The 14,769-nt window shown below is 37.5% G+C and overlaps 1 protein-coding gene across 1 annotated transcript; it reads left to right on the top strand.

The window, feature by feature from the left end:
* Positions 1-11,649: 11,649 nt before the first annotated feature.
* LOC130745829 (uncharacterized) lies at positions 11,650-14,767 on the top strand. Its single transcript, XM_057598223.1, has 9 exons — positions 11,650-11,775; positions 11,934-12,048; positions 12,852-12,888; positions 13,016-13,085; positions 13,184-13,288; positions 13,682-13,832; positions 13,974-14,056; positions 14,302-14,395; positions 14,479-14,767. Exons 1-9 carry the CDS (start codon positions 11,745-11,747, stop codon positions 14,558-14,560), a joined length of 768 nt encoding a protein of 255 aa, XP_057454206.1. The 5' UTR covers positions 11,650-11,744; the 3' UTR covers positions 14,561-14,767.
* Positions 14,768-14,769: the final 2 nt, after the last annotated feature.

The raw sequence follows: 14,769 nt of genomic DNA, 5'->3' as shown, positions 1-14,769 counted from the left end.
TAAAACGCATATTAGAGGAGTCAACAAAACATGAAAAGTATAAAGATACCTGGCAAGCGGATTCCTTAGAAGGGCTCGAGTTGGTGGAGCTTCTGGAACGGCGAGGAGACTTATGACTAGATTTGCTCCTGACCTTCCTCCTTCCCTCAGATGTGGAGGTCTTTTTAGCTGAGGATGCGGCCTTGGGAGGTTTCTCGACACCTTCAGCTTTGGATTTTGCCGGAATGGGAGCTGGGGAATTCTCACGGGATGGAGGATTGGAAGTAGAGTGCTCATGAACATCAATCTAAAGGAAACAAAACAAACAAGAGATGACTCAGATTAGGAAACCACGGGTTAAAAATGTCACAAGGTACCCTCGAGAATGGAGAACATACCTGAATGGCGGCGCCGCCACCACCCTCTTTGTCATCGACTTCTGTTTGAGCATCAGATGCCAACTTAGAAGCCCCACTAGGGGTGGAAACACCAACCCCCTTGGCCCTCTTCTGACTGGCCGAAGCAACAGGCTTAGGTTTCCGTTTTCGACTCTGTCGAAAAATACGTCAGCCCATAATCCAAGGAAATCGAAAAGGAAAAGGTAAAAGCATGAGGAAAGTACCTTGAGCTTGTCAGCAAGACTGACATCATCATCCTCATCATCATCATCATCATCCTCAATCACGACTGGCTTGTCCTTGGAGGAATGAGCCACTGGGGAAATAACTTGAGGAGCTGGTCGAATAATGACTTCAGCTGCAAACAAAAGAAAAATTAAGAAGTAAAACAGGAAAACCAAGGCCAAGTCGAAGTATTACCTTGACCAATACGCATGTTCAGCGATATGTGGTTGAAGATTTCGACGGGCACATGATACGGAAAGTTTCATAGGTGGTACTTAGTCCAAGTCACTCGCTTTCGAGGAGGTAGAGCTTGATTGGCCAACACATTTATGTTTACATGGTCAACCCATTTAGGCAAGACCGGTGGAAAAGCCAATGCAAACTTACTCGTAGGCAAAGACGGGAACCTAAAGCTAGTTTTTCGAATAACAAAAGATAGACCTTCCTCACCAGGAGGAACCACTAACTTGGATTTCTTGGCTTTAAGTTCCCATTTTTGCCTTAATACTTGGGCTGCTTTCGCAATTGTATCTCGAAGGCGAAGAGTTGGGTAATATACCACACCAAAGAACTCTTGAAAAGATCGAATTTCTGCCAGGTGCATACCTTTGGTCTTCTTCGGATCCTGCTTCTGCAAAAGAAAAGCATCTGTCATGCATTGCAGACAATCGACGAGGGGCTTCGAAATTTGAGCCCAATACTCAGACCACCAGGCTTTGAAAGCATTAGTGGCATAATATGAAGGAGCGTAAGTGAAGGGGCTCAGGTTGAGGAGTCTCTTGTTATAAAACTGAACAGTCGTGTTGAAAACAGAAGCCCTCTTAATAGCTCCGGGGTACAGGACTAGACTCTTGTCAAATAAAGTGTTGGGTAGAACTTGGCTAAGCCCAAACTGTCGAGAAACCAATTGAGGGTTGTAGCCACATAGAGTGTAGTCACTGCTAGCAAAGCCCACAGTTAAAACCCTAGGAGATAAGAGGGTCCTCCAAAGTGTGATGTGGTGCTCCTTGGGCAATGCAGAATCAGAAGCATTAGGATAAGAATTCCTCAGCCAGAAAGGGCCACAAACAGCCTTGCTGTAAGGAGAGAAACTGGAACGGTAGTGCTTCAGCTCGAGAAACATGGTAAAGTACTTCCTGAAATCAGCTTCGAAACTCGACGCATCATAAGCAGGGGTCAGGGTCTCGAGCCTATGGGCATCAATCCTGGTGTTAGAAACAGTTGGAGGATTATCTTGTACCGGCAGAAGAGATTCGAGGACTGCATTCAACCAAAGTTGAAACAGCCAAAGTGGTCCAGCCGCATTCAGAGAGACGGTCTTAGTATTCCGGATATCCTCGACAGCTTCATTCAGCATTTGATACAGGTTGCCAAGGACGAGCCTAGCCATAGAAAGTTGTCGACCCTCGTGAAGCAGATTGGCTAAAGGCAAAAGCTTGGCAGGTATGCGCAAAGATTTGGTGCAAAAGACATAAGCAGACAGCCAATACAGCAAGAAAGCGACATGTTCAGCATCAGACACCTCACCACTCTCGACATAATGGCCCTTAATGAATCGACTAAAAGAAATGTTGTCAGTAGGAATCGAGATGGGTTTAACAGGAGCAGGTGCAGAGTGATAATCATCACCAATGGGCCACAATCCGGTGATAGCAGCAACATCCAAGAGGGTGGGGGTGATCATACCAAAGGGAACATGAAGGCAATTAGTGGACCTCTCCCAGAAATAAAGTGCACTCAACAGCATAGCAGGGTTATACGAGATTGAAGATCTCGACAGCTGAATCAAGTCGAGAATCCCTACATCCTTCCAGTGTTGTCTCTTATCTTCCTCAACCCTATCTAACCATTTCAGGTAGGCCTTGTCGTTAGCAGAAGGGTTAGGAGGGGCTGAACGAAAGGCTCGTTTTGGGTCAGAAAGAAATGGCATACGGTAAGAGGGTTGAAATGCCAAAATGAGCTCCTCTCCCCTAACGCTAGGGTGAAATGATTCATGTTCTTCAGGGAGACTATTGGGCCTATCATGCTTCACTACTTTCAAAGGACCCAAAATGGCGCGTAAAGTACCATTAACAGAGAAAGGAATGAGTACCTGGGATTTCCAGATAGCTCTCTTCTCTGCTTCGTTGGGAGGCTCTGGGATTGCCACGCGCTTGGACTCATCCAGCTTAAGCTCAGTGGCCAACGGAATGGTTTGCTCAGGATTGGAAGCCATTGAAAGACGCAGTAAGTATTTCAGAGAAGACGGAAGAAGATGAAGTGATGAAGTCTGGAAGAAGAAGTTGAAGGTTGGAGGAAAGAGTAAAGCTTGAACAAGGAATACCAAGAGGGTATTTATAAACAGAAGGGAAAACGGAACCCAAGCCGCATTGAGCAGCAATTTATAAAAATTTGGGGTCCAAGCGATTATTTTATTAGTTAATTCATGTCACCTCTCAGCTTTTTGGCATAGGTGAAATCATGGCCCTAAAAAGGCTATAACTGTCAGCTAGTGGAGAAGTCATCAGACGTTATGGCTGCTGATTGGACTTGAAGATCGAATGGTCGAGAGCACAAAGCATTTGAATCGTTGGAATCGAACGGCTGCGATAAAAAATGCTTGGTGTCTTCGAGCTAAAGCAGTCGACAACCAACATTTTTGGGGGGAAACTGTTAAGCCAAAATTACAAGTACTACAATTCTCGACACCATGGTGCAAAAGTGGTTTATCGACAGAAAGGGTTTGGCGAAGCCGGCAACTCAGCACACGATGTCCCTCAAAGACAAGTTAGTAAAAGCCATAACTCGACACACTCAGAAGATGAAGAAATCTCGATCATCTTAATGGAAGAGGCAGTTACCGAATAACAAGCAACTACAAGCACGTGCATACACCCACGATGCCACGAATAGCAACGGTTGCCCACGACTCAGAACCATCCACGTGGCAATAGAGTCACGTGCGCGAAGACCATCGGCTAAACGTGGGGTATGGCGCCAAAATTCAAAGCCCACGAAGCCATCGTGCATCCAAGAAAAACCGCCAAGAACATGGGCAGAAAGAACACTATAAATAGAGGAAGCAGCAGCAGAAGAAGAGGTTCCCAACTAAAAACTCTGAAAATTCACCAAAAGCTCTAAACGTCCGCATCAATGAGACTTCGAGAGCAAAACGTGATGATGGAGGAGTATGTGGCAGGACCAACGCTTTAGTTTCCCTGCATTTCAGTTTGTTGATTTCCAGTTCTTGCGTGTAGCTTGTTTTGTCGAAATTTGCTTTCATGTTATTTTAGTTTGCTTGACTGTTTTGTAATCGACTCATATTCAATAAAGTCCAGTTTCGTTTGAGTTGTTTATTGTTGTCGAGAATACATTCGTTCACACACTACACTTTGGCAAAGCGTTTTCTCAAAAGGACCCCGAATCTAAACTTCCTTTAGTCGAACTAAGAGGATATTTGTTTACCAAAAATCCGTGTAAACACATGCCAATCAAATGCCATGGTTATATGTTAATATATATTAGGTAGACTTTGATGGCAATGAAGTACTGGTTCACATGCCATTTAAGTTCGACACTCAAAGTTGATCGTGAGTATGTTTCTAATGACTAAGAATATTAATTGGTCTAGTGATGGTTGAAAATGGTCGAAAAGTTTCCAATCGAAATGATGAAAACCTTTGACCAATATATTAAGAGGTTAAGACCAATATATATTCTTTGAGAGTCACTGATTCGTTTCTTGACTCAAGTCAGAGAATAAAAATGAAGAATGGCATGTAGCCTTATCATCTTGGCTTTGACCAGAAAATATATGGTCGAGAATTCTAATGTCATTGGCAAAGCAATAAATCAAGTTAAGTGTTACCAACCCAATATTTCGACCAAATATTTGGAGAAGCTGAGTCCCTAGAGATTCAGAAAGAAATGGCTAGAGTATTCAAATAAGGCCATGAAGTGTTTATTTAATTTTGGTGTTGCAATTCAAAATGTTATTCCTCTCACTTCTTTCGAGAAACAACATTTTGGGGGGCCTCTGTTAATACCAAAATTAAATACCTTGAGTCAAGAACAATACTTTGTTATTTGAATATATTTCTATTTGCATGCCTTATATTTCGACCTACTTGGCCACTGGATGCATGCTTCAGATATACCAAAGCGGCTTTGGTCGAAATTAATGGTTCAAGTTTGTTATCTCAAATTGGAAGACCAAGTCAAATTGGTAATTGATCAAATTGACAGCACATACTTTGCGGTTACTAAATGATGCTTGGAGTGGGTTTTTCAAATTGTCAAACGGTTATCAAGTGAAACTGGCAGCAGCATAGCATAGCATCATGGAGTAGTTACTACATATTAGGGAGAGTTGTTGCTGGAAGTTATTATTTTGTAATCATGCCAAATAAATGGCTGTAGATTGTGTAGTTATTTCTAGTTCATTTGTAACCGTAGGATCTAGTAGCAGTTTCATTCCAAGTTCTATAAGTAGCAAATCTAATTGTAAAATTACTCAGACTCACACAATTACTCAAAACTCTCAATGGATGCCTCCAAGTCTCATGTGACATATGGCTACAAAGAGACTAAGAGTGTGCTGTGATTCTCACCTTTAATTTTCAATGCAATTTCATTTCCTTTGCCATTTTGATTTCCTTTTACTTTTTGTTCCTCTTTTTCCTTTCGATCCTCTACTATTTTTTCCCTTTTGTTCATACTGTTCTTCACAAAAACCCGACCTTGACATTTAAAACGTCTTCACTAAAGAACCCAGAGAGGACTCCGAATCCGGTCCTTAAATTGCTTTTGGATTCTGTTTGTTTACCAAAAATCGGTGTAAACAGTATGCTAAAAGGAGGGACATTCTCGGGGAATGTCGAATATGTGCCCTGTATGCCTTGCATTATAGACATGGGCATACCATAAGGCATATCTCCTCTCGTAATAGTTGGAACAATTTGTGCCTGCACTGATGTAGATACAGACATTTCTGCCATTGCAGAGACTGCCACATTCTGGGTTGGCATAGTGATGCTAGGTCCCATCCCAGTAGACACTTCTTCATTGTTATTACCACTACTCCCCCCGGGGCTACCCTGATTGCCCACGTTAGACCCTTGGGGGGAAGTTCTTCCTCGATTGCTTGTCATACTTATAGTCTTACCACTTCTCAGGTGCATATAAATCACAATCAAGGCAAGTAGCAAATACCAAATAGCATGCAATAAACTTAAACACACAAAACGCTTCTGTAAAACTTAGTTTTCACAAAAACGGTCCCACTGGGTGTGCCAATTTGTTTACACGGATTTTTGGTAAACAAATATCCTCTTAGTTCGACTAAAGGAAGTTTAGGTTTCAGGGTCCTTTTGAGAAAACGCTTTGCCAAAGTGTTGTGTGTGAATGAATGTGTTTTCGACAACAACGAGCAACTCAGGTGAAACTAGATTTCCTTGAACACGAGTCAATTACAAAACAGTCAAATAAACTAAAATAACATGAAAACTACATGAACTGCAGATTTCGACAAACGAACTACACAAAAGAACTGGAAATCAACAAGCTGAAATGCAGGGAAACTAAAGTGTCGGTTCTGCAACATACTCCTCCATCATCACGTTTTGCTCCTTGAGTCTCATTGATGCGGACATTAGAGCTTTCTGGTGAACTTTTCAGAGTTTGAGTTGGGAACCTATTTTCTGAATCAGATTTTCCTATTTATAGAGCTCCATGTCTTGCGTGTCCCTGGCGGTTTTCTTCCTTGTTGGTCGGGTTAGTGGGTCTGATTCCCCACGATCTGATGCTTGTTCCGGAAGTTTCATGCGTAGTGGTGAGGGTCGTGTTTCTCAACTGCCTCAACCGTTTCTTGGACACGTTTTCGACCATCGTGGGGAGAATTTGACTTGGTCAATGTGGCACGTGTTACATGTGCCTGTGTTTAGTAGTAATTGTTGTTGTCGAATTTGGCTGCCCCATTAACTTAGTGCATTTTCCTTTTCATTCCTTTTAGTCAGAATTCGACTACTCTGAGTATTTTGGGCTGAATGCGTTTTTCTTTCTTGGGCCAAAATATTGGGCAACACTAACGAACAAACAAAGAGTCCATAAGGACTAGCGTTTCAACATCTGGAGAAGGGTCTTCCAAGAAGCAAACGTCCACCAAAGCTGATCGAACTCCTATCTTGGCAAGGGAATCCGCCGGGGCATTGCATTCTCGACGAGCTACATGAATACTCAAGCTCCAATCCCTGGTCTTGAAGCTGCGGATGACATTCAGGATGGGCAGTAAACGGCAGCTCTCTTCATCCTCCATCGCCTGCAGCAGCTCCCCACAGTCCACCTCCACCATGACATGACGATGACCCCGATCCCACACCAGCTCCAGGCCTATCAACAGCGCAGTAGCTTCTGCAATTAATTAACGCATTCCCCCCCTCTTCGAGCATAAAAACCGCACAACCATTTGCCTTGATCATCCCGAATCAAGCCACCCGCCCCCATACAACGATCCTGCTCCCAAAAACTCCCATCCACGTTCAGCTTAACAGTCCCTTGCCTCGGCGGTTGCCACCTGGAACTCAGCCAAGACCCAGGATCCCCTGCATCCCCATCTGAAAAGTAATGAACTCATCATGCTCATGACAAATCTTACGCCAAGCTTCATCAACCGACCAAGGTGAATCCTCGAAAACCATGTTATTCCTCCATTTTCACACTCCCCACACACCAGCCAAGAACTTCACACTATTCCTGCTTCGAGCTTGGCTGCTGATCCAACTGCCATGATCTCCAACACCAAAATTAGTCCACGCCAATGCCCCAAGCCTTAGCCTAATTTCTTGGGAGTGAGGGCAATCTCTGAGCCAGTGTAAGATATCCTCCTCCGGGGTTGAACAACGAGGACAAGAAGGAGCCACCGCCATCTTGCAGCGAAAGCGATGCGCGTTAACCTGAATGGAGTTATGAAGGGCCAACCAGATGAAAGTTCTCACCTTCTCTGGAACCGCTAATTTCCACACCCACTTCCATTCCCCTGCCATTGCCTCTGTCAAGTTCTGATTTTGCAGCCAAGTGTAAGCGCCCCTAACAGTGTAGACACCTTTGTTGTTCTCCTCCCACACCCACACATCACGACGATCCTCTAAAATAATTGGTTCTATTTTCTGCAATATGTCAACACATGTTGGACATACCGTTTTTATTATAAGATTGTGTATTTGGTTTTTATTATCAATGTGAGGGGTGAATTGAACGATATGTAAGCATTTCTGTAAATATCTTATGGGAATGCTTAGACATGGTGTAAAATTAATCTTAATGAATTTATTGTGATCCAAAACAATCAAATGAATGTTTAATATTAAATTTTAGTCATAGATTTTTTTTGGATGATGAAACATGAAAATAAGCTTCCTTTAATTTATATAGAAGAGGGAGAAACAAAAGTGGAGAATTTTGGCAATGTGGGACTAAAAAGTTTACCAATTATTGACTTAATTTGGTGTAAAATTTTAACTGTTCTTATCAACTTTGACATATTTTTTAATTATCCAAAAACTAAATGCTGGACCTTGTTATAAGAATTGTGGATGGTAACAGTTTTCAAATACCAGCAATTTTATATCAAAGTGACATCTAGAATTCTAGACATGAGCTCTCTTTTACACTCATAAATATGTTCTAACAATTTCTTGATGATTTTGTCTTTTTAAGTAAAAAAGGACGTAACAGAAATCTAATTTGGCTCTAGGGTATTCATAAGAGTTCTAGACATATTTGTTGAAGTTTTTCAACAAAATAAAAATAACCTCAATATTAATTATATGCCATAAAATACACCTAAAATACTAAATTAATTGCATAAATTTCCTCATTAAAAAAACTAGTGCAATTCACTTTAAACTAGATATAAAACCCGTGCGTTGCACGGGTATTATTTTTAGAATATTTATCAACATTATATAAAAATTATGATAGTTTAAATAAAAATAAGAAATAGATATTAAATATTTTTGACTTATAAATTATAATAAAATAAAATAATTGTGTTAAAATATTTTATAATGAGTATTAGAGTTTTCTTTGTGTAAATAATTAATACTATTCAAATTTAATAATTAGTATTGAATTGATTTTAACAATTTAGAAATGTATATATATATTTAATCATACAATAAATTATGAAGTGAATTTAAAATATTTCTAATTAATTAATAAGTTTTAATATCACCAAATAAATTATAAGAACATTTTCTTATACGTTTTATCAACAATTAATTAACTTTAACTGTGATAATTACAATAAATTATAGTTTTAATAGTCGAAAATATTATTTAGTAAATTTTTTTTATCCTTAATTATTTTTCTCCGTTATGCTTCTTTAAATTGATCTTTTTTACTAATATATAATAGATCAAAAATTATATTTAAATAAATTTCTTTAAAAAATACACACACGTCATACTTAATAATGTTAATTTAAAACAAATTATAAATTATTTATTAATAAATTATAGCGGTATTTTTGAGTTTTAAAACTATTTTTCTAAATTTTTCATTTATAAAATTAATTAATTTTAAGTATAAATAAAGTTTTCCATATAAAAATATTATTTAATAAAAGTTTATTCTAAAAATATCATCTTGTGTACACTCTATACACTTTTAATGTATATAAAAGATTATTCTAAATGACTTAAATAATTATACTATATAAATTTTTTATGTCTTCCATTTGTAACCAAAATAATAATATAAATTTTTTATGTAGGTAAAATTATTTTATAAAATAAAAAATAAAACAAAACAACATTATAGTCAATATTAAACAACACATGTAACTATTAAAAACAATTCTAAGTATAACTTTACGAAAAGAATTTAATCATTTACTAATTATGATATTTCATATATTTATTTTATATAAAATATATTCCTCTATATAAATTTAATTATTTTCTCAACTTGAGGTCAATAATTAATATTTTAACTATATATAGAAATTTATTTTAGCTTTTAATTAAATGTATAGGAAATGAAGATAAAAATGAAGATAAATAAGTGTATAAATATATTATTTAATGTTGGTAGTTCAATAGTTTTTGACATTACAGTTTATTCAATTTTAATTTTATTATTTAATATATTTATTGCAAATGAAATTCTTTATTCTTAATGTATTTTAATATAGAGGTAGGAATTACTTGATGTATTTAATGCAAAAAAGCTCAAGTCTCCTTTACATATATATATATAGATTAATTTTTCTGAGATGAAATTTATAAATGCAATTAACTTCAAAATGGGCTGAGTGAGGGTCTAGTCTTGCCGGAGGGGGCTGAGTTTGCTGTCTAGTCGACCTCGCTCGTGGCTTTTTCCCCGATTACTGAAGGAGCTTCCACCAATGGCTACTTCATGAGAGCGTAGAGGGCATGGCTATCTTGGCAAGGTGTTAGGCCTCGAATTGGCGGCAACGACTTAGAATCCATTCAGAGTCTTGAGGAGGAATTGAGGGAGATGCATTCTTCGTGAAATGGGTTTATTAACTTATTAGCTCTTCCCCTACCCCGAAACTCAGAACTTCTTCTCTTTCCCAACCTCAAACCCATAACATCTTCATCACCTTCATCTCTTTTATCTTCATCACCCAAACATCTTCACCTTCTCATTAATAGACTACTTAATAAAAAGTAATTTAATTTTAGTTACTTTTAAAACATACACTCATTGATAAAAAATAAAAAAACAATAATTTTAATAGATTAATTACTTTTTAAAAATATAATGTACTTTTTGTTCGAAGGGAATTTTCATTCATTTCTCATCGTTTATATCATATCATATTATTATTCAGTCTACCTCAAACATATGTTAGGATAAAAGTCTATTGTGTTTTTATCATATTATCCTCTTATCAATTTCATAAAAAACTTATTATGCTCTTATTCAACTATCTTATTATATTCTGGCTGCCAAATGAGCGTAAGAATTGCAAGTAAGCTTGCATATAGGTGAACAAACATAGTGTTGTACAACTTCCATAAATGTAACAACTACTCATCGACCTATATATGCACAGTGGCCATGCCTATTTACTATCCTTCAAATTTATCTATGGTGGATGGGATGGGATGGGATATATGCCAGGCCCACTTTTCACTCTCTATTAAACAAAACATTTGCTATTACTGTGAGAATCAAAGCTGTGAACATCTGCACAAGTTGAAGTCCACTTTAGCCTTATTAGCAGTAATCTGCAAATAATTTACAAATGAAAATTGTATACAATTGTGTTGCTTCCTATGTGCTTCTTAAGGTTCCTTCTTTTGGTTTAGTGTTTACTATTTTTTCTCTAAAGAAGTTACTTATTTTGTATGTGTGTACTGCATGAAGATTCTTGGATTTTAATTTTCATGTAAATGCGTTTTGTTTGGCCACTGTACTCGAGAGAAGTTCTAGCCTTTGAACTTATGCTTCTTCTCATGACTATAAACAAATAAAACTTTTCTTCAAGTGGGGTTTGAGCAATTAGTGGTTAACAAGAAAGGAAGTGAGAGGAAGGTTATAGTAAAAGGCTTGCATGTTTTTTCATGTCATTCTAAGTGTTTAGTTTATCTATTAAGAACTAGAAAGTAGGTGCCAATATCAATTCTTGGTGATTTTTCTAATTCCTCTTTTTATAATTTGAGTAGAAAATAAAGTGAAGAGAAAATAAAATATAGTTTGAGGCTAATGGGTTACCATGCATCAATCAAGCAGGAATTCATAAACACATATATATTTTTACCAAGAATGGTTATTCTTTCTTGTTTTCAGTAATCTTTATTTTGTGGCCACTGCCCACAAGCATAGATTCTCTCTCAAGAGCAGAGTCCTCTGTACTTGTTGACGTGCCTTAGAAAATAGATGAATGTGCTTTGCCCAAAAAAGGTTTCATGCTTTTGTCTCTCCTTTTCATGGATGCTCTCTTAAGCGGTTTCTAGACACAGTTTCTACCCGGTGTGGTGGGAACATTACACGTCCATAAAGATGCACACATACACATTTTATTCCCAACTCCACCTTACCCATCTGGGTATAAAAAGCCATCACCTGTCTACATTTTCTTCACTCTTGATTTGCTTCAGTAAGTGGGAGCACTTTGAATAGTTCATAACAGCAAAATGAGCTATGCACATTATCAAACGGGCTCTGGTTAGTTCTTTTGCTACTCTTCATTGGAAGAATTTTTTTCTTTCTAGTAAATGGTTTTGTGTTTGAAAATACCTTTTTAGAATCCCTGCATCTTTTATATCTACCTTTGAATTCTGTATGCTATCTTTAGACTTTACATGTACCATTTGTACTTGTAGGTAGTAGAACTGCTAGAAGAACTTTGGAGTTTGGGAAGACCCATGTGGTGAGGCCCAAAGGAAAACACCAAGCTACTATAGTTTGGCTGCATGGCCTTGGTGATAATGGTTTGAGGTGTGGATACAATCTCTTCAAATTTTCTTATGCTTCATTGTCTTGGTAACATTGTCAAAACTATAAGTTATTCATTCACCTTGTAGGCCCGAATTGTACCTTTTCTGGTGTGGATTATTTCATTTCTCATGTCATCTTCTATCTAATTTTCACATCATACCCTTCTTTCTTTACTCAAACCCTACTTTTGTATTTCTCTTTTACTGAGCTCTTTCTGAGATATGAGGCAAGCGTGTGCAGTATTTCTGATCATTAGAGGGATCTAAACTTGGGTTTTACTGATGTTATAGCTCCCTCCTGCTAAGATTCTAATTGGAATATATTCTGCTGGAAAAAGTGGCCATTTTAATGGTTGGTAGTTTGATTTGGAAAAGAGTATATACTAGGTTCTGGATTTGGGGGGACCACAAGATTGTTTGTTTCTAAATGAACAACTTGACATGACTTTTGACAGAAGAATATTTATTTATATGAATAAAAAACAAATTAAAACGTGTTTAGAGTGGTCATAGAAAACAAAAATGTTACTTACACAACTCTTTTTAAAGTAGAGGTGAAATAAGGAGAGAGATAGGAAGAAAAGAAAAAGTATGAGATGTGATAGATGATAAGAGGAGAGAGATAGAAACAAAAATATGTGGAAATGAAGTGTTTAAAAAATGAGGTGTGTATATATCATTGTTGCATAGAAAATACCATTGAATTTGATCATTTCAATCTAGCAAATATGTGTTAATGTTCACTATCTGATTCTTATATATGGACAAACATAATAAAGATCTTAAGCTTTTTTTTTGTTGCAGTTCATATCAGCTCCTGGAATCTCTTCCACTTCCAAATGTAAGAAATTAATTTCTCTATTTTGATTTTGCACACACATATTCTCACCTCATACCTATAATTTTCTGATAAACCTATTATCTATGTACTGGACATATGATATTTCTTATGATGTTACATGGTGCAGATAAAATGGATTTGCCCAACTGCTCCTATCCGCCCTGTGGCAATACTTGGTGGTTTTTGTTGCACTGCATGTAATATTAAATCCATGGTGTTTCTATTATTTCAAATTAAATTAGAAATGTGTAACTGTAAACTAACTAACACTTCCTGTTTGTTCAACATTAATCAGGGTTTGATATGGGAGAGCTTTCAGAAGATGGTCCAGATGATTGGGAGGGCTTAGATGCCTCAGCAGCACATATTGCCAACTTGCTGTCAACAGAACCACCTGATGGTACTTTCAAGACTGAATAATAAACAACAGTTGCTTGCTGATTGTTTTTTAATTCTATCAGGATTGTTTCTGGAAAATTCTCTCATGTTTCCTCTTAAGAAAGTAAATGAGAAAAGAGAAAAAAAAAATTCGATCAAGACTCTAATCTATACTGTTAATCTACCACCTTTAAGCATATGTTATTTTTATACTTGTAATTTATATGCCATAAGTATCATTCTGTTAATGAATTTCACTAATAGCATGTTTGAATCATTTTCTCTTTCCTTAGAATCAACTTTGGCATCAAGAAGCTATTCACAGAAGCTTCTCCCAAGAAATATTTTACTTGTGAATCAATTGTAAAAGAATTTCCAAACATGCATTAAGACATCATTTTATTTTATGTGCCAGTGAAAGTTGGAATTGGAGGCTTCAGTATGGGTGCTGCAACAGCTCTATACTCTGCAACTTGTTTTGCCATGGGAAGGTGTGGAAATGGCATCCCCTACCATATCAACTTAAGAGCAGTTATTGGACTAAGTGGCTGGCTTCCAGGATCAAGGTATGATACTATTGTTTGCTCTGGATCTAGCAAGAGCATGTGCAAGCATCCCTCTATACTGGTAGTTACTAGTTTCTTATGTGTGTTTACAAGATAAACTCTAACAGTTGCCACTGTGGTTGGCAATTGCTGTTCATGTAGGAGCTTGAGGAACAAGATTGAAGCGTCAAACGAAGCAAGGCGGCGAGCAGCTTCATTACCCATTTTGTTGAGTCATGGAATCAGTATGGAACCATACATCTGTTTAAATTTTCGTTAGGTTTATCTAAAAGTACTTTTTTCCAATCCATTGTGAGACATTTATTTCCATTGAAGGTGCTTTTAAGATTTAACAAGTGCAACTTTATGGATAAACTGCATAAATTGGTATCTTTAGCATCAATAAGCTTGTACATGGTCAAGCATATAAACATACTACCAGGGATATTGCTATGCTAATTGAAGCCAATCTCCAAAATTCATTTTGTAGGTGATGATGTAGTCCTCTACAAATATGGAGAGAAATCAGCCCAATCCTTAAGTTCAGCAGGGTTCCAATACATTACATTCAAATCCTATGATGGGTAATAACTTAATACCAACTCTGAATGAATCATGGATCAGTTAAAGCATTTGCTTCACTCTTTGTCTTGTCATTTTTTTGCAGCCTTGGTCATTATACGGTTCCAAGAGAGATGGGTGAGGTCTCCAATTGGCTGCGCACAAGTCTGGGGCTTGAGGGGGCTTGAGGAGTCCTCATAAATAACATATCTGTCAGACCAGAGTATCTTATAGGTGTGTGAAACAATAACTGTGAAGGTGGAGATGGACATGAACAAGTTGCTAGATCATGGAACGGTTCACGGCTAAATAGAATATGGTGTGGGAGAATTAGTTTTCTGGGTCCTTTTTGTCAGGTTGCTAAGAAATAAAGATCTGGATATGGTTTTCAAGTATT

The sequence above is a fragment of the Lotus japonicus genome, chromosome 3 (assembly GCF_012489685.1).
Source record: "Lotus japonicus ecotype B-129 chromosome 3, LjGifu_v1.2".
Taxonomy (NCBI): Eukaryota; Viridiplantae; Streptophyta; class Magnoliopsida; order Fabales; family Fabaceae; genus Lotus; species Lotus japonicus.
Note: the sequence above shows the minus strand (reverse complement) of the source record. Positions and strands in the feature narration are given on the sequence as shown.